This window comes from Gracilinanus agilis, chromosome 4 (assembly GCF_016433145.1).
Source record: "Gracilinanus agilis isolate LMUSP501 chromosome 4, AgileGrace, whole genome shotgun sequence".
NCBI classification, from domain to species: Eukaryota; Metazoa; Chordata; class Mammalia; order Didelphimorphia; family Didelphidae; genus Gracilinanus; species Gracilinanus agilis.
The window spans coordinates 203039750-203060827 of NC_058133.1; the positions used below are offsets into that span (position 1 = coordinate 203039750).

The 21078-nt window shown below is 37.0% G+C and overlaps 1 protein-coding gene across 2 annotated transcripts in view; it reads right to left on the minus strand.

Moving 5' to 3' along the window:
- Positions 1 to 20878, minus strand: part of KANSL1 (KAT8 regulatory NSL complex subunit 1) — a 144664-nt gene extending 123786 nt beyond the window's left edge. For both annotated transcript variants that reach the window (XM_044672734.1, XM_044672735.1), the window contains exon 1: positions 19563 to 20878. In XM_044672734.1, coding sequence (XP_044528669.1) covers positions 19563 to 20851 — 1289 coding nt within the window. In that variant the 5' untranslated portion in view covers positions 20852 to 20878. The remainder of the gene's footprint in view (positions 1 to 19562) is intronic.
- Positions 20879 to 21078: the final 200 nt, after the last annotated feature.

Below are 21078 nucleotides of genomic sequence, written 5' to 3' on the forward strand. Positions count from 1 at the left end.
AAATTTCCTGGCTCTTAAGTCTATTAGAATTCCATCTTCTACAGGGAGTCTTTCCTTACCCCTCTCAGTTCTTATACATTCATTTTGTTGATTATTTCCCATTTATCATATATATTTTTTTATTTTTATTTTCTCCCTTATTAGACTATGAGCTCCTCCTTTGAACACAGGAGATGTTTTTAATCTTTATTTAAACACCCACCACGTGAGAATTTAACACCAGTTTGCAAAGCTTTTTCTTGGTAACCTGTTCTTAGAATCTTGAGGTTTTAAAAGTAAGTTTCATATTAAATTAAAAAACCCATTCTCTAATGAACAAGGTTTGAATTCAGCCCCCACCCCTTGACTGGATTAAGAAAGAAGAAGGTCAGGTCCTAGGTTCAAGTCTGGCCTCAGACACTTCCTAGCTGTGTGACCCTGGGCAAGTCACTTAACCCCCTTGCCTAGCCCTTACCACTCTTCTGCCATGGAACCAATACACAGTATTGACTCCAAGACGGAAGGCAAGGGTTTAAAAAAAAAAAAAAAAGAATAAGGCCAGAAGCTTGTCTGTATAAGGTGGATGCCAGAAGTTTAGTGGCTCGCTGGCACCCAGAAGATGCTTGCCTCTTATCCCACATGACTCCTGGTAGTCTCACCCAGACTGAGGTCAAGGTCAGACAATCAGAGAAACTCTGAAAAATGGCATCAGGGAGGTTATAAGTTTTCAGGTCCAGGGAAAGGAAAGTTTTCTTTGGTGTAGAAAGGAGAGACAAAGCTAAGGTAGCTCAGGCAACAGCTGAATAGGTGGGGAGGCTTAGGAAGGAAAACAACTAGCCAGTATGGATCTTTTAATCTATTTAATAATTAAGCATAAATTAAAGCTACATTCTCCAGAGAATTTTAATCTTAACAAGCACTTAGTACATTGCCTAGCACATCATATTTAATAAATGTTTACTGCCTACAAAAAATAACATTAAAAATAACTACAAAATTTACAAAATATTTAGTAGTCTTATCTCCCAAGACATGCCCAGGAATTATATGACAATCATAAAGCATTCTATACACAAAAACATAAAGAGATATTACTTGTTAGTAAGTAGGTCATGCCAATGTAATAAAATGGCAACAAAACAAGGAAAACAAAATTTATCTGGAAAGAAAAAATGTCAAATTTCAGAAAATTAATTGGAAAAAGTAGGCAAGGGATCCAAACAGTCCCAGATATTACCTCATTGCCAAAAAAAAAATCATCAATACAATTTGATACTCCTTAAAAAGTAGAGAGGTATAACAAGGTAGAGCAAATTTAGTCCACAATATACAAAAACAAACCAATCAAGTAGAGCTTGGTATTCGACAAAAGCCAAGATCACAGACCATCATCTCAAGCAGTGACTGTCAAAGAGAGGTTGACATGAGAAATGTCCTCACATGGATGTGGAGAGGGGGAAGGGAGCAGCCCAGCCCAGTGGCCCTCTAGCTTTCTAGTATCAAACTCTGGCAAATTGTGCTGGGATGATGGTAGGCAAGCCTACAGAGAGGTCTCTGAGTGTCCCCCCTTCCCCAGCACATGTACCATTAGCTCACCACCATGGATCTAGGGTGTGGCTTTACACTAGTTGACAAAAATTCATGAGAAAATGAGAAAGCCATCTAAGCTACAAATGGTAATACAGACATAAAAAGATGACATAAACAAATTAAAGGAGCAAGGAAAAAACTATCTTTCAGACTTATGGAGAGCGGAAAGAGTTCATGTAGAAACACTGGAGAGGATCGCATGAGATAAAGTGAATAATGTTGATTATTAAAAGCTTTTACACAAATAAAAATAATACAGTTAAAATGAGAAGGGAAATGGGCAACTGGTAGAAAAAAAAATCTGTTCAGAAAGTTTCCCTGATAAAGGTCTTATTATACAAGATACACAAGGAATTTGTAAGAACAAGAGCCACACCCCCAAGTAAAATACTCAATATAAATAAAATTGTCATAGATTATGAACTTAAAATTCTGAAGAATGAAATTCAAATTATTAACAATGCTCTAAAACAGTGATGGACAAACTTTTTTAAGAGGAGGCCAAAGGAAAGGAAATATTCATCTGTCAGTCTGTTTTTAAGGCAACTCTTCATTTTATTTCATAGTATTGTATCCTACTCATTGTATTCATCAGATTAGGAATAATGTCCTGAGGCAGGATAGAACATTTCAGGCCCCACCCCCCCAATCTGGCCCGCAGCCCGGTTTGCCCATCACTGGTCTAAATCATTAATAATTGGGAAAATGCAAATTAAAGGTTTTTACTTCAAGCCTGTCTGACTGGCAAAGCCTACAGAGAAGGGGAGCAGGAGAAAATGACAATTGTCCCAGAGGCTGCAGAAATGCAGAAAAAGTATTGAATCATAGTTGGAATTAAAAAGTGGTCTAGCATTACAGAAATCAAAAGCAACTCCTATTGGTTCTAATATCATCTATTCATAGGATTCTGTGTGTGTGTGTGTGTGTGTGTGTATTCAATACCTAGTCTCTCTCAAGTTACCAAGTGCCTTTTAGATATGTCAAATTCTACATGTTCAAAACAGGAAATCTTTCTTCTCACTCTACCCTCCTCCCAACTTTCCTATTATCATGGAGGGTACCATGATCATTATCACTTGTGTCATTTTAGACTCCTCATTCCCACTCAACACCAATCTATTATCAAATCTTGTTTCTATTTTTATAACATCTTTCCTATAAACATCCCCTTTTCTCCACTCACCAGCCTACTGGTGCAGGCTCCTCATTATGTTTCACCTCGGCTGTTCCAATAGTTTCTGATTCTCCCTGCTTTAAGCCTCTCCCTTCCTCCAATCCACCCTCCATTCTGCTGCCAAAGTGACCTCTCCCTATGGTTCTAATCATGTTATCCCATTTCTTAATAAATGCTTTTATGGCATTTAAAACCCTTCATATCTTGATCTCTTCCTCCTTTTTCAGTTTTTAAACCTTATCCCCACTTCTACTCTACAACCTAGCTATAATGTCATGCATGTCAAAACTCCTATCTGCTCCCTCAGTGCCTTTTTCAATAGCTCTTCTCCATATTTGTATTGTCCTCTCTTCCCCAGGCCTCTACCATTCTTTGTTTCCTCTGGCCTCTTCAAGACTCAGTTCAGGGGGAAGCTGGAGTGAGAGCCAGGCCTAGAGATGGGAGGTCCTGGGTTCAAATCTGACCTCAGACACTTCCCAGCCATGTGACCCTGGGCAAGTCACTTGACACCCCCCTCCCCAACCCCACCCCCGCCTAGCCCTTACCACTCTTCTGCCTTGCAGTCAATCTTGGAGTCTTGACTCCAAGATGGAAGGTAAGGGTTTAAATTTAAAAAAAAAAAAGAAAGAAAGAAAAAAAAAAAAAAAAAAAGACAGTTCAAATCTCAACCTATCTAATAAGAGGACTACATTCTTCTCTCCACGATTCCTTCCCCTGGCCTCCAAAGACCAGTCCCTTCACTCTGTGATTACTTTCCATTAATTTATCTACTCTATCTTATATGCCTTTGCATTTGCATGTTGTCCTCCACATTACAGATGAAAAGGCCAGAACTCAGGGACCTTGTTTTTGACTTTAAAAAAATCCATCACTGAGCACAGCACATGGCCTATACCTTAAAGAAATCAAAGAGGACAAGGAGATATGTCTATATAAATATATATCAGCTTTTTTTGGTGATAAATTGGAAACTAAGGAGATGACCAGGATTCAGGAATGGCTAAATAAATGATGGTATATGAAAGTAACTGAATATTATTGCACTGCAGGAAATGAAAAATGGATAGCATCAGAAAAAATTAGGAAGACTAGTATAAACAGGAGTAAAATGAAAAGGATCCGGTGAAATAATTCACATTACAACAACAACAACAACAACAACAACAATAATAATAATATATGAAAATCAGAGAATATAAAATGAAGCATGTTAACCTCCCCTTTCTGACAGAGGTGATGGATTAAAAATACAAATCAGGAATATCTTTTTGGATGTGGTCAGTGTGGAAATTTCCTTTACTCGTCTATTGCATGTTATTATAATGGCTTTCTTTTTCTTTTTTCTTGTGTTTCATGGTAGAGGAAGAAGTACCAGGGAGATACAATGAGAAAAAAATTCTTAAAAAAATTTTCTGGCAAATAAATAAACCAATTCACTAAAGGCAAAAACGATTCATTTTGTATCCTTTAATATTTAAGTCAATTTGTGCTAGATGTGTGCTGGGTGAGGGGAGAGGAGAAGGAAGGACAACTATGAAAAATAGTTTGTATAAATAATTTCTTGAACCAGGTCACTATCAATTAAGTGCATCCAATGTTAAGGAGAAAATATTTATATATTGCTTACTCTTTGCCACATACAGTGCTAAGCACTTTTTTCAAATATTATCTCATCTAATCCTCACAACAACTCTATAAGGTATATGCTACCATTATGCCCATTTTATAGACAAAGAAACAGAGGTTAAGTGAGAGACCCAGAGTCACAAAGCTAATAACAGTTAATTGAGATAAGGATAAGACCTTGGATGTTGTCCTTGACTCTTTAAGAGTTCCTCAGTAGTTACATGTCTGCCATGTGCCTTTCCATTACTCCTCTACATAATGCTCATCCTCAGTCCTCTGAAAGTTGTGTTGTAAATTTTGCTTCCAAACAAAACATTCGTAACTGGCATTAAAAAGATGGGCTGTTACTATTATGGAAAGCTGAGTTAGGAAACCTTAAGGAAATTCAACTTCTATTCTCATCATTACCTCTAGGACTAGCTTCATCTGTATCAACAAACATAATGTTGAAAAAAACTCTACAGAGTGGCCATTTTCATCCATTTCACCTTTCCTGTGAGGATGGATAAGTCAAACTCCTTTGAATGATTACCAATCCATTCCAGGAGGTTCTGCAGTGTTCTGGAGTTTAATGTAATCAATACGAAGTTGTCCGAAAACAGGAGCCATCTGGAGAACTTCCTGGTGCAGCGGTAACCCCTCTTCTAGCTGGTCTCCATGTTGGCCTTTATCACAGTGATAAATAGCTCTCTACCTCCAGCCTATCAGAGTCACTTGACAAATTTATTTCTATTGTTACATTATCCAAGAAATTAATTAGACAGATGCATGGGAGATAGTTATGTAAAATAACTAAACAAACTTAAGCAATCCAATACCTCAAAGCCAAGAGCAGGCACTTCTTAGCAATGCTTCCAGTCAGAGAACATGGGTTCAAATCCCACCTCTGGCATAACTGATATGAACTTGAGTAAGTCTCTTGATCTTCAAGGGCCTATTTCCCCAACTGTAAAAAACAAGGGGCTTAGACAAGAGTCTCTAATGTCCCTTCCAGCTCTAGATTTAGGATCCTATAATGGACTGATCTACAAGTTAAGACTGGCTAGGTATCTCTGCCATTCTTCTATGTGCCTACTAAATGACAATCAGAGGCAATTGTGGCCTAGTGGGCAAAGAACTGGCCTCAGAGCCAAGATGAATTGGGTTCAAATCCTACCACTGTCATATACCACTGATCACACAACCCTATTCAAGCCTTATCTCTAAAGGCAACTAATTTGGTAAAAGAAATTTCTTCATTTGAGATCACAGATTCAGTTACTATCCCAATCTATCCCAATGACTAAGGGAATATTAAGACAGAAAAACTGCAGTCCCTGATTTTTTCCAGGTCATAGGCTTACAAAAATGAATACTGATAATCAATGTCCTCAAAGACTTTATAGTCTAATAAAGAAGACATTACACAAACAACTTTGGTACAAGGGAAAGGCCCAAGGTGGGAAGTTGCCATTATCTCAAGTCTAACTATGTTAACTCAGTGAAGGATGAGACCATTAACATAACATAAAAGACAGATTAAAAAGGGCTGTTGGTATATTTAAAACCTACATTTTATCAAGCTGTCCAGTCTATCAAACACTATCAAGCCTCCAAGTACTCAAAATACAGAATCAAAATATTTTCAATCCCCTTCAAACATCTAGCTGAACATAGGGAACTACATATGGTATTTCAAAGACTTAAGCACAGATAGCAAGGCTCTTTTTAAGATGCCTAAAAGCTTAAGATACTGCCTTGAACTTAAGGTAATGTAGATAAAGGTACTATAAATAAAACAGTAGATCAAACAGATTTGAAATAGAGAATTTTTAAAAACTCATCAGTAAGTTGACTACAATGCAGTAAACTACCTCACAACAGCAATAGCAACATATAGTCAAAAAATTTAAAAACTACAAACATGGGAGTAAGGGTCCACTCTTTAACAGAAACTGCTGGGAAAACTGGAAAGCTGTCTAGCACAAATCAGGTTTAGAATAAGTTCTCACATAATATTCCACAAGAATCTTATATGAAACCCAGTTATATAAAAAGTCACATTATAAAGAGGTTGTATATGAATCAGGGAATGGCTGAACAAATTATGGCTTACAAACGTAATGGGATATTCTTCTACCATAAGAAATGGCAAAAGATCAAGGCAAGTCACTTGATCCCCATTGCCCACCCTTACCACTCTTCTGCCTTGGAGCCAATACACAGAAGTTAAGGGCTTAAAAAAAAAAAATATGTAAAGACTTAACAAATATGGCCAACTCAAGGACCACCCAGAGTGCCAGATAACTGGAGATGAAGCATTCTACCTACCCTTTGACACCTTAAACCTTAAAATAAAACACGAAATGGATATTTTTAGATATGGTAAAAGTGTGGATGTTTTACTTGACTATTCTTATAAATACTGTGTTTTTCTGGGAAAGTCAAGAACTACTGATGGTATTGCTTCCCCCCTCACCACCAAAAAAAGAAGAAAACAAAGAGGATGATAAAATAATTTTTCAAAAATTCACATAAGAAGTTCAGAAGGAAATAGCAAGCAGGATACCTTTGAAAATAGCATATTTAATTTACTATTCTTTCTATTTGTTTGAAAGTAAGTAGTATGGAATGAATAGATTCCATTTCACAATCCTCTTTCTGTTCTTATATATGAAAATGTTTACTATCTTGATATCTGATTTAGATTAAAAAAACCCAATATTCTGCCTATATTGAGGCACTGAAATTCACTATTCTCAAGTAGGAGTACTTGCTGTCATTTGTCCTTTTCTTTATCTATCATCTTTACTTATTCTTCTATCATCATGCCATACTCTCTACATAAATAGCAAAACTGGGATTCTATACAGAAACCTTTAACCCAACTATATGCTTATCCATGCCTCCAATGCCGCAGGAAAATATTACACTAGAAAAGTCTAATGAGTCAAAAATCCTACTTTTAAAAGTTGTATTTAAGTTGCTTGGCTTCTTATAAAACATAAAATGAAGGCCATTTCATTCTCATAAATTATTAGCTTTTCTAAAAGAAATTCAAGGATCCTGTTTACACAAATTTGACTAAAAGTTCTGTAGATAGTGGGGTTTTTTTCCTCTTCTATCTCTTAATCGAAAATGTTGCGGGAACCAAAGAGAAGATGATCAATAATATACCATGAGTTCTATATCTATCTGTTCCCTGGGAAGAGGGAAGGAAGTATCTTATTGCTTGCGATTATATGACTAGCACTGCCTTCTTTGACTTTGGGGCAATACATAGCTATAATATTTTGATTGTCTAAAACATGCTTTTAAGTCAGATAATTTTTTTTTTAAAAAACCCTTAACTTCTGTGTATTGGCTCCTAGGTGGAAGAGTGGGCAATAGGGGTCAAGTGACTTGCCCAGGGAAGTGTCTGAGGCCGGATTTGAACCTAGGACCTCTCATCTCTAGGCCCAACTCTCAATCCACTGAGCTACCCAGCTGCCCCCAGATAATTTTTTAAATCATTAGTGCTAAGACTCACACCAATTGTGAAAGTGAACCCAGAACTAACTTCACAGCTCCAAAGGTCAACGTGAAGTAACTTTCCATTAATCATCTATTCCACCCTTTTCCCTCTCAATCTAAGCCAGCTAAAAGAAAAATTATATAATTTCTTCCACTTTTATTAATGAGTTGAGTACAACAGTTAGTTGAGAAAATGACAAGGCACTTTCAAAAACAGTGGAACGTTGAAGCCAAGCCTCCAATTTTTTTTCACTGTTTTGAAAAGGAGGTGGAATAAGGCAAAAGTTCTTAATTTGGGCTCTGTAAATGTTTTTGCTTTTTAATTTGATAAAATTATAATTGTTTTCTTTTGTAATGTAAGGGCCTTTATTTTATGCATTTAAAAATATATTGAGAAAGGGATCTATGGGCTTTATTAGTCTGCCAATATGGTCCATGTCTCAGAAAGATTAAGGATCCTTAAATTAAGGTTTGAGGGTTCTACTATTTTTCCTGTTTGACACTTAGAATTTGTGCTTTGACTTAGAAAAGGTTTTCCTCATGACAACTGTGCCAAGACAATTCAAGGAGAACCCAGAGAACAAATGAAATAACAACATGAGCATTATCACCCTTAACTGGAGCAAATAAATTCAGAGGTTAAATGACTTGACCAAAATTTACACAGCTTCTAAATCCCTCCCTAACTGGAGAAATGCACATCAAAACAATTCTGAGGTACTACTTCACACCTAGCAGACTGGTCAATATAACAGTAAAGAAAAATAATAAATGTTGGAGGAGATGTGGTAAAATTGGGACACTACTGCATTGTTGGTGGAGTTGTGAACTAATCCAGTTATTCTGGAAGGCAATTTGGAATTATGCCCAAAAGGTTTAAGAAATTACATGTCTTTTGATCCAGCAATACCACTGCTAGGCTTGTAACCAAAGAGAAAACAAGGAAAAATAACTTAGACAAAAATATTTATAGCCATGCTCTTTGTGGTGGCAAAAAAATTGGAAAATGAGTGGGTGTCCCTTGAATGGGAAATGACTGAACAAATTGTGGTATATGATGGTGATGAAATACTATTGTGCTATAAGGAATGATGATCAGGAGGATTTCTATATGAACTGGGAGAAACCTCAATGAACTGATGCATGAGTAGAACCAGGAGAACATTGTACAGAAAAACTGAAACATTGTGGAACTATCCAATGTAACAGACTTTGATACTAGTAACAATGCAATAATCCAGGACACACCTGAAGGACTTATGTGAAAGAATGCTATCCATATTGAAAGAACTATGGGAACAGAAATGCAAAAGGAAAACATGTGACATCACTTATCACATGTATATATGGGTATGTGATTTTGGGGTTGGGCTTTAAAAGATCCCTCTATAGCAAAAAATTAATAATATGAAAATAGGTATCAAGTAATAACATTGGTAAAACCCAGTAGAATTGCTTATCGACTGGGGTTAGGGAAGAGGGGAGGATGGGGAAAAAATGAATCATGGAAACATGGAAAATATTTTAAAAAATAAACACTTAAATTTTTAAGAATGTACATAGCTGCTAAGTGGTAAAATTTAATTTTCTGCTTTCAAAACCAGTATTCCTTTCACTACATTGTAATGCTCTCTTTCTAATATCATGAAGGAAAAATTCTACACTGAAAATTCAAGTAAATGGTGAATATTCTGAATTTCTGTTTTAGAGAATTTTCTATTTGTATACTGAATTAAATTTACTGGTTAGTTTCTCAATTTTTATTGGTTTCCAAGTATGTTGATCACTATCTGACACAAATGGAAATGGTGAAGAGGACGGAAGACTAAATGAAGATTTGCTAATAAAGAGACAACTTAATATGATCAACAGAGGAATACTTCCTAAATAAGTTTCTGAATTTCTCTGGAATTCAAACTGATAGAATTACATGCAACTCCAAAGTTGGAAGAGAGCTTAGTCCTCGAGTTCAGTGGCTTCTAAAGCAAAGGCCAAAATCCCCAGGGAGATCTTGACCTGACCTCAAGATGTGATCAGCCGTGTGTGTGTGTGTGTGGGGGGGGGGGGGGGGGAGGGAGAGGAATGGTTCATCTTCTGGCCCCAATCCTTTTAGTTTTGAGTATGGGACAATACATCTCATTGGAAGAAGAGGTACCATTTGGATCTGCATGGCATTTTCATTATATTATCTTTCCCCAAAAAATCTCATACCTCTTCCAAACTTCAAAATTCAACTGATAATACTCTTCAAAATTAATCTGGAAAAAGAATAAAAAAAAAATTGCCCCAAGACAATTAAATCTTTCCCTCTCTTTTTTAGTTGTGTCCAACTCTTTGAAACCCCATTTGGGATTTCCTTTGCAAAGATACTGAAGTGGTGCCATTTCTTTTTCTAGCTCATTTGACAGATAAGTAAACTGAGGTCAACAGGATTAAGTGACTTGCCCAGAGTTAGTTACATGGCTAGTAAGTGTCTGAGACCAGATTTGAACTCAGGTCTTCCTCTTCCTCAGTCCAGGCCTTAGCCACTTATCTGCTTTCCCCCTTACAATGCAATCATATTGATTAAGATCCTGATGTACACAGAACCATGTTACACACACAGAATCATCAAGGAGCGTACATTTTTTTTCTGGTGGGATGCTTTCAAGAAAGGCTAATGGTAATGTAAAAGCATAATACTTGTTTATTCCAGATACCCAGAAAATGATGAAAATAAGTGTAAAAAACTTTGATTTTTTAATCAACTATTTCCTTCTATCAAGAAACAATATTGTGTCATTTAAAATTATTGTAAGCCCTGGGAGACTACATCTCCCAGGACTCTCTGCTACAACTTACCCCACTGGAGAAAGTTTGGCACCTTTTCATGCTCTGTTCCAATGTAGTCTCTGTCTGTTTCTGTTTGTCTCTGTCTCTCTCTCTCTCTTTCCCTTCCTCTACCTTCCTCTCTCCTTTCTCCCATCCATTCCACCTTCTTACCTTCTTCCTTTCACCCCCTCATATTTAGTAGGCAGAAACAAATATTCTTCACTTTTAGCTGATAGCTAAAAAATTACTTGAAAAGTAAAACACAAAAGAATGGGTGACGGGGGCTGGGGGAGGGGTATCCACCAATTGGGAATTGGCTGGACGAGCTGTGGCATATGGTTATAATAGAAAACTATTTTGCCATAAGAAATGATAAGCAGGATGAGTTCAGAGAAATCTGGAAAGATTTCAATGAACTGATGCAATGTGAAGAGCAGAATAAGGAGAATAATGTATACAATAACTGAAATATATGATGATCAACTATGAATGACTAAACTAATATGAGCAAAATAAGATTCTGAAATAATCTAAAGGCATTAATAACAGATAAATAAAAATAATAAAAGATAATAAAAATAATAAAAGATAATAAAAAACCCATTATCCACAGGCAAAGTTGGAACTATTGGGATCTGATTGCAAATCAAAATATGTCATCTTTCACTTATTTCCTTTATAATTGTATATGTGATATGTAGGAGAATATGCATTTCATGAAAACAATGATATAACCTATATCAACATCCAGGGGGGTGGGGAGATCTGAATTGTAAAATGTCAGAAAACAATTATCAAAAAATTGTTTCTACATGTAATTGGGGTAAAAATTTCAATTTAAAAAGTAGAGCATGTCCAATCTAACAAAGGATAAGCACAGGTTTCCAAGAATATAAAGCTATACTCTAGTACTCAAACAGAATGTTTCCCAAAGATAACTAAAAACAATATAGATTTCACACATCCAAGCAAACAGAAGTAAAATTAGGGTGCCAGGTTACACTTCTATATCACGTATTTTCATTCTACATTATTTACACTTAAATACCAGTTTTAAATTCAACACGACATTTCAGAAATTAATTTCAAAATAAGAGCCTCCAAAGTCACTTTTAGAAGAAAACTCAATATTCAATTTAAGACTAAGGAGAATGGAATTGTCTTTAATTGTTTGGTTTTTGTTTGTTTGGTTTTTTGTCATTTAGTTATGTCCCACTCTTCTTGATTCCATTTGGAGTTTTCTTGGCAAAAGTAAAGACATTTGAGTAGTTTGTCACTTCCTTTTCCACGTCTTCAATTATTGTTACTCTCCAAATGAAGTGAATCTTTTAGGTAGTGAGGTGAGTCAGTAGGTACAGCATTGAGACTGGAGTCAGAAATGCCAGAGTTCAAATGTGGCCTCAGACCAGGGACAATCACTTAACCTGTCTCCCTCAGTTTCCTCAACTGTAAAATTAACTAATATATTTACCTCTCAGGGTTGTTGTGAGGCTCAAATGAAATAATATTTGTATAGAATTTAGCACAGTGCTTGGTACATAGTAAGCAATTTATAAATGCTTGTTTCTTCCCCTATACATACACAAGCTTTCTTTCTGCTCACTGCTAAAAAAACTGGAGAGAGCATAAAGTCAGCTTAAAAGTAAATCAACAGAGAAGCAGGAAAGAAATATAGCTCTCAAACATAATCTTCATAGGATAGTTGCTTCATTTGGCAGTTGGAGCACAATGATAATTATAGTGAGGTGATATATTACATAAAAATTCAGGAAATGAGATTAAATTTCTCTAAGAGCAGGGGATTCTTAATGGGCTTAACTAGGGGATCAAGGAATATGTGGATAGATTTCAATAGGTCCTTGAACTTGGACAGAAAAACTACATTTTTATTCTCATTTATTTCTAATTGAAATTTAGCATATCCTTCATTTAAAAACATTAAAAGGAATTCAATAGACTATGAAATGGTTCGAAAGGTTAAGAAGCTCAGTCCAAGAATATTTTTATTTTTGCATTGAGAAACCAACAAAATATAGGGAACCATGTTTGTCTTTCAATATGAAAAGAGAAAACTCTGCACCTTGAGCCATATAATTTAAATTCATTTGTAACTGCTTGTCAGTTTAAAAACAGTTGTGGCAGGGGCAGCTGGGTAGCTCAGTAGATTGAGAGCCAGGCCTAGAGATGGGAGGTCCTAGGTTCAAATCTGGCCTCAGATACTTCCCAGCTGTGTGACCCTGGGCAACTCACTTGACCCCCATTGCCTACCCTTACCACTCTTCTGCCTTGGAGCCAATACACAGTATTGACTCTAAGATGTAAGGTAAGGGTTATAAAAACAAAACAAAAAAACAGTTGTGGCAATAATGCCATTAATTTGGTGATTAAGAATAATGAGGAGTTGGAGGTAATGACAACAAAGGTAATAAAGTCAAAAATCTATGAACAGATTAAAAGGCTAGGGTTAATCTGAAATAAGTCATTGTCTTTGGAAATAAGGAAAGAATAATCACTAAGACTCTTGCCTTAAATCCTTATCAGGTAAGGGATCCCATAGTTGTAAAAGAGGTATATATGATATGATTTTGTATCACATGCAAAGATACCACTTTGGACTAAGAATCAAAAGTTTCAATCTAGTCTCAGTTCTCTCTTATGTGAAATAAAGATATCACAACCTACTTGCCAGAAAGCAGGCAGAAAAAAAGTCTACTCTACTAGAACAAGATGTTATGGTAGAAACTCTAAAGGATGAGGTATCAACATTTAATAGCTGTATGGCCAGGTCAGATGGATCATTTAACCTCTCTCAGTCTCCTCATTCTTTTAATTTTTTTAAGGGAAAATACTTACAATGCTGGTAGTAGAAATTCAAGAGGATGCATGTCAAATGGCATTGTAACTATAAAGCATTATAAAAATATTAGCAATAAATTAATCTTTAATATGTGAAGGATTATAATACCACTACCACATATGCTTTTGAAAGCTTTACTGTTCAATTGGTTTTTACATGAATTATCTAAGTTTTCCATTATTATATAAACCTGTGGAGAAGTAAAGGCTATATTTTCACTAATGAATAAACAAAAGTTTGAAGAGTTTTCTTGATTTGCCCATTGGAAATCCAGAAGATATTCCTTTACTGCAGGTCTGATTATGTCAGCCGCTGCATAACTCAGTGGCAGTTGAGGACCAAATATCAACTCCTCTCTTTGGCAGTTAAAACCCTTTACCATCTGCCTTCAACATGCCTTTCTAGCTTCACTCAAATCTTCTATTCATACAAATTAGCTTTCCTGTAGTTCCTAACCCACTCCATTCCATCTCCTATCTCCATTCCTTTATAGAAGTTGTTCCCAACCCCCCCATGCCTGGAATGTCTCTTGTCACTCTTCCTCTTAGAATTAATATGTAGTTTCCTTCTAAGTTTAGTTCAAGATCACCTTCACCAAGTAAGGCCACTCATCCCCTGTAGTCTCTAGAGCCTTCCTCCAAAATTTACCTCATTTTTATTTTGTATAGAATATATAGATGTCTTGGAACAGTTTCATTTTTGTCTTTGTAATCCAGCACCTAGGACAGTATAAGACACATGCTAGGTGCTTGGTAAAATGCTTTGTGGCTTGAAAAATATCTTGTAGTTTTCCTCCCTTAACTTCTTTTCCCAGTTCTCTCTAAAAAGGAATTTATATTCATGAGTTTTTCCTCTCCTTATCCAAAATGCCCATTCATTCAATCCAAGTTGTAGATGCTTATTATCCTCTTAACACTGTACAGCTATTTTCCTAAGCAACAGCGATTTGGAAGGTTAGTTTTGATGCTTGACAAAGTTCTTACACCAGCCATGAAGGAGTCAAAGCCTTTAGTCCATTAGTCACCAAGCGTTTATGGATATAAAGAAAGGCAAAAAAAATTCTGCATCCTCAAGATACACACTTAACAACAGAAAAAAAACAAAATTTAAACAATCAAGTACATACAAGATACATACAGAGTAAATCAAGTTAACCAGAAAGAGGAAAAGCTTTCCTTAGTAGTGTATATATGTCTTGATTCAAGTCCTAAAGGAAGCCAAGTAAAATAAGAATGGTAGTGAAGTGGCAGAGCAAACTCCAAGCATGAAGGACAGTCAGTATGAAGACATGGAGTTATAGCGTCCAGACCTAGGAACTACAAATAGGCCAATACAGCTGGATTCTAAAAAAATATGATGATTGCAAAGGTAGAAAGAGGCCAGATTATGAAAAGCTTCAAATGTCAATCAAAGGATTTTCTCTTTGATCCTGCAAATAATAGAAATCCACTCAACCTCACTGAGCAGAGAGGTGTTATGGTGAGACCTACATTCTAGAAAAATCCCCTTGGCTTCTGACTGGAAAACAGACAGTTGTCATTAAAACTTTTCATTTTCTAAAATGTTTAAAAGAATGAATAAAAGTTATTATTAAATAATTAAATGACAGAAAGCCAAAGGAAATGAATTCACCAGTAACCAAAACAGAGATGTCACATGGCTCTCAACTGTCAAGGCCATAACTTGAACCCATGTTCTTTAATATCATATCCAAGACTTATTTCAAGTTGTATAAATGTATTTTATATAACCTTGGAGGTCAAAACACACAGGATAGTTTCCCAACAGTGATTTATGATGTTGTACTAACAAAGAGACAAAACAAATATTTCCTTAATAGACAAAATCCATACAATAATAAAGTCCGTACAACATGCAATCTTTACTCAAAGACCTAAACTTTAAATTTAACTAAGATAGAAATTTAAGAGAGGCCAAACACTATGGAGATTCCGGAAAGTCCCATTCCCAGAAAGGAAAGAAGAAATAACCAGTAAAATGAAATAGGACTAGAAACTCCCAAAATGCACGGCAATAAATTTCCTAGCCAACCCATCTTTCAAAACACTACTCCTAAAGCTCCGTTAATCTAGAGCTATCCTTAAAGACCATTTAAAAACCATACCCACCCCCTTACATATAGTATCAATTTTTAGAGTCTTTACTTCACTCGAGACAGCCAACAATATTATCTTGCTATTTTACTCTCCAAGTCTCAAAGACAACACAGTTAATTAGCTTTAAAAGCCAACAAAATTATTCAAGCTAATAAGATTTAATAGATGGTTTACATTTCACTATAAACTCTTTCCAGATATCACAAAAAAAAAAAAAGGAAGAAAATCTATTCACAAATAGCCAAAAACTAGGTGTCCAAAGTGTCACCCACCCATCACTACCTAATATCACCACAAATTCCAAGGGGAGGGGACATGAACAATGATGGACAGTAAATTAGTTTATTTAGTTAGTACTCCAACATACCAATGTAGATTAAGTTACATTATACTGTGAACAGGTAAAAGGGAATATTTCTCCTGAAAACATGGATGTGTTCAAGGATAACTATTCTCAAAATACTAATGAGAAGGTCAGGAGCATTTAAAATTTGTCTTGTGTGCCATAAACTTAAGAAAAAACAAAAAAGCTAAATTAATGGTTACAGGAAGGAATTAGACTTACTATAACAGAATTAACCACAACATTTTCACCCACACAGACTCAAAATTCAAAATTGTTAAAATTATATGCTTAAAAAGTAACTCTTATTTTCTATCTTAGAATTAATACTATCAGGGGCAGCTGGGTGGCTCGATGGATTGAGAGTCAGGCCAAGAGTTGGGAGGTTCTGGGTTAAAATCCAGCCCCAGACACTTCCTAGTTATATGACCCTGGGCAAGTCACTTAACCCCCATTGCCTAGCCCTTAACACTCTTCTGCCTTAGAACCAATACCCAGTATTGATTCTAAGATGGAAGGTTAAGGGTTTGGGGGGAAAAAAAGAATACTATGTGTCAAGCAAGAGAAAGGTAAGAATTAGGCAATGGGGGTTCAGTGACTTGGCCAAGGTCACATAGCTAAAAAGTATCTGAGGTCAGATTTAGACTTAGGACATCCCATGTCCAGGCCTAGCTCGCTACCACTGAACTCTACCCCAAGCTCAGCCATCAAACTGTCCCAGACTATATCCTTTTAAAGGCCTTCTTACTCCTTAATTTGCTGGAATAGAAGAGGATTTGCCAAGATGGTGAAGTAAAAAACTCAGAGCCCACTAATCACCCTCCGAACAACCACATAAGAACAAAAATGCCTCATAATAAATCCTAGAGTGGCAGAACCAACAGAAGGGATAGAGCAGTGCTCCAGTACAGAACAATGTGGAGAAACTACAAGGAGGATTCATCTTGCTAGGATATGAGAAGAGAACACTAACAAGCCTCAGAAGAATTCAGGAGGCAGCAGGAGTAAGAGCACAGCAGACTAAGTCCACCTCAGCAGGATAAGAGCAGAAACCAACGCAATACAGAGCAGACAGCAGTGGAAGGAAAGTGGCCCAGCATGGTCCTCAGTGGGAGTGGGCAGAACAGAACCCAACTAGGCCCAGTGAGAAAAGTATCTCAACTGAATTGCTGCAAACCTCCATGGCAGTCTGACACTGCAGCATCATCAATCTGAGGCAGAGACAGTTGAGCCAATCCAGGGCACAGTACAAGTGTGGGACAGTATTTCCTCCAACCCAAAAATAGAGCTAAGGGGGGGCAGCTGGGTAGCTCAGTGGATTGAGAGTCAGGCCTAGAGAAGGGAGGTCCTAGGTTCAAATCTGGCCTCAGACACTTCCCAGCTGTGTGACCCTGGGCAAGTCGCTTGACCCCAATTGCCCAGCCTTACCACTCTTCCACCAAGGAGCCAATACACAGAAGAAGTTAAGGGTTTTAAAAAAAAAATTACATAGGACCTAGCAGCTTCTACATTAAAGGACAGGAAGGCATAAAATATGATATTCCACAAGGCAAGGAATCTAGGCTTGCAACCAAAAATCATCTACCCAGTGAAACGGAACATAATATTCCAAGAAAAGAAATGGATATTTACAAGAACAAGGATTTCCAGGCATTCCTGACAACCAAAAAACAGCCACAACTAAAAAGAAACATGTCAACGGTCTTTTAAAAATCCATTAATGGCAACCTAATTTTCGCCAATTTGTTTTCTTCCACTAAGACTGCATGGAGTAATTTTAACATGTTTCTTTCCTCAAAAAAATAAAAAATAAAAAGGAGCCTTAAAAGTTACATTTTCTGCCATATCATCTGTATGCAACCTGGAAAGGAAGAAGGAACTTAAAAAAAAGGACAAGGGAAAACACCCCACTCTAGTATTGTATCTAATTTTTCTGGCATATAATATGGATTCAAATTTTTCACCTTATCTTGCACATTTATTCCATAAATACAAAAGGCAATAAGTAATCACTCTTAAGCTAATTATGAAAAAATTGTTTAAACAAAAAATTGTTTAACTGAATTCTGTCAAAGAGGCAGTATATCATAACCAAAGCAAGAAGACCAGAAATCTAGTAATCATTACAGGGAGAACTTGTTACCTCTTTCCCTTTTGGTGCCTTCAGGACTTCAATATTCATATTGATGTAGTCTCAAATATCCTGCCCTTTCTAGTTCCTCTACCTGCTCACAGTCTATAACTTACTCCCAACAGTCTCTACCTCAGCTATAAGAAGCTATGATCACATTCTTAATCCATCACTCACATGTATTCTACTTTGATGATCAAGAGCTGTCACATTCCTTTACAGAATTCATAAATTGCATCATTATATTCCTCTTTATTCCATATTTCTGCTAAACCTATTTTTTGTCTTCACTAGAACCTCTGTTTTTTCAAGTACTTCCCAAGGCCATCACTCCCTGCTGAAGTTAAAAGGTAGAGAACAAAAAAATTAAACTAAATGAAATGAAAGATTAAATTAAAATGGCCAAGCATGGCCACAAAGATATAAAAATGTACTTCTTTTCCTTCTGTGCAAGTGAGGGACTATAGGTTAGGAATACCACATAGGACTATGGTGGCAAAACTATGGCATGTGTGCCAAAGATGGTGTGCAGAGCCAGCTCTGTGAGCCTGGACCCACTCCCTAACATAGGGGAGTGAGGCAGGGCCTGGCAAGGAGTCTCTAAAACGTTTACCATCACTGACATAGGGTGTCAAACTTAACTGATATATGGGTTAATTTTCCTGAAATTTTTTTCTTTTTTTATTCTTTGTTTTAAGGAATGGCTCTATGGAGATATGGATATATTAGAAAATTTAAGTGATGTAAAAAACAAAATATATCCATTTTTACAAATTATTTCTACAATTAATGAGAAATCCTTAATCTAATTCTTTATTCAATTAAAAGTACTACTTCAATGAATCATGTAAACATGGAAAAATATTATCTTTCAAAAGAAAAAGAAAAAAGTACTACTTCAAATAGGAAACCTTTTGATTGATACCTTCTTCTAAAAGTAGAGTAAAATGGGATGTCACATAAAAAATATCATTTTAGAATTCAGTAAAACATTATCACACTGTATCCAGAAATACCCACCTCACCAACAAATAAATTTAGGTACACAGACACCTTCTAAAGCTACTTATGTGTTCTAAATTACAGTCAAGTAAACAGAATTTAGGCATTGCAAAAAGAATAGTAAAACAATTTATTCACAAAGAATTTTCCACTAAGTCCTATCATTTCTTTAAAAGCAAGGGGGGCAGCTGGGTAGCTCAGTGGATTGAGAGCCAGGCCTAGAGACAGAAGATTCTGGGTTCAAATTTGGCCTCAAGACACTTCCTAGCTGTGTGACCCTGGGCAAGTCACTTAACCCCCATTGCCTAGCCCTTACTGCTCTTCTGCCTTGGAACCAACATATTATATAGTATTGGTTCTAAGACAGAAGGTAAGGAGGGAGGTTGGGGGGACAGGAGGAGGGGGGTGGAGAAGCAATGTTGAGTTTGGACAATACTTACAGTGGTACATGGCGTTGCTCTGTATCAGCCTTAGCCAGTTCTTCTTCCTCGATGTCAGACTCCCCTCCTGAGCTACTGTCAGTGACATCTGAATCAAAGGCCTGTTCACTGGACTTCAGATTAGCTGTGCTACTAGCAGTAAATCTCTCCAATTCTTCTGAAATAGAATCACTTTTCAGAAAACCACTAAGTCCTTCTGAAGTAGTAGTCTCACTGGCAGCTTTCCGCAGGGCAGCTTCAGCCTTCCGTGTTAACACTAACTGGCTACGATGCCTCAAGGATTCCAAGTTCGGCAGTTTGCTTAGAGTCTTCTCTAAGAACCCACCCAGTTGATGCTGTATGTGCCTCTCTACCTGTTTGGCCTGCACTACCTGTAAGCGCTTCTGCAGTCTTCGGGCACGACTCTCAATGTCTGCCTGCCGCCGCAATAATGCTGTTGTCCTCACATCAGAATCTAGAGCACTAAAGATGCTACAAGGCAGGGGAGATTTTTGCTCCTGTGGCTTGCTACCCCCAAAATTAGATTTGGAGTCTATGTCAGGTGACAACCTACTCTCTCCACTGCCCCCCTGAAGTGCCAGCTGCTCCGTGGAATTTACGGAAGATTTGTTTGCAGTGCCATTATTGCTAAACACGTGCTCAACATCAAGGCTTCTATGTGGAAGAGTTGTATTGGTCAAACCCACCTTCAATTCTCCAGATTCAGAACCCCGAACTTCAACACCCTGGAGAATTGAGGAGGAAAGAGCACATTTTCCCCCATTGAGAGAACTGGAATTATCGTGGTCAGGATTTGAACTTTTAGTCAATTTCTTGGCCAACCCATTTACAGGTGCTTGTGGCAGAGTTGGCTGACCACTTGTACTCATGGTTTTTATATTCTCTAAGGAAAACTCCAAAACTGGCTGTCTCCCCAACAGCTCAGCTCTGAGTTCAAAAGACTGAGATAAGAGAGAATGAGATTTAAGGACTGTTTGCTTACTGAAGACTCCTTGCAATTTCAAAGATTCTTTTGAAGGGACAGATGCTACATCTGAGCAGAGATAAGATGCTACCAATGGCTGTAGCTTTCCCAAATCTTCCTTGGTAGGGTTGCTTCGGAAATCTAAACTGGAATCTTCTGTTGCAATGGCTTTCCTTTTTGTTCCGTTGGCAGCAATAAGGATATTGGTGTTGCCGTTGTTCTCGGCACTGCCAGGAGACAAGGTAGAGGATGGGGGAGCCAGTTTGAACCGGATATGGTGAGCTTCAGCTGCTGCATCAGTGAGAGCGGGCGCCATCGCAGCCATTCAGCACAGAGAGACAGGGAGTCCAGCCTCTCCTGTTGCTGAGGCCAGCTCCACGGCCCCTTAATATGTTGCCAGAGGATAGTCTAGGAGAAAGAAGAAGAGAGTTAGTAAATACATAGAAGGAAAAATAACATATGAAACATTTTCATAATTAATGGATTGGAGATATCTTGAAATAATCTGGTTTAGTCCTCTGTTTCCATTTAAGAGTAAACACAGAATATTCT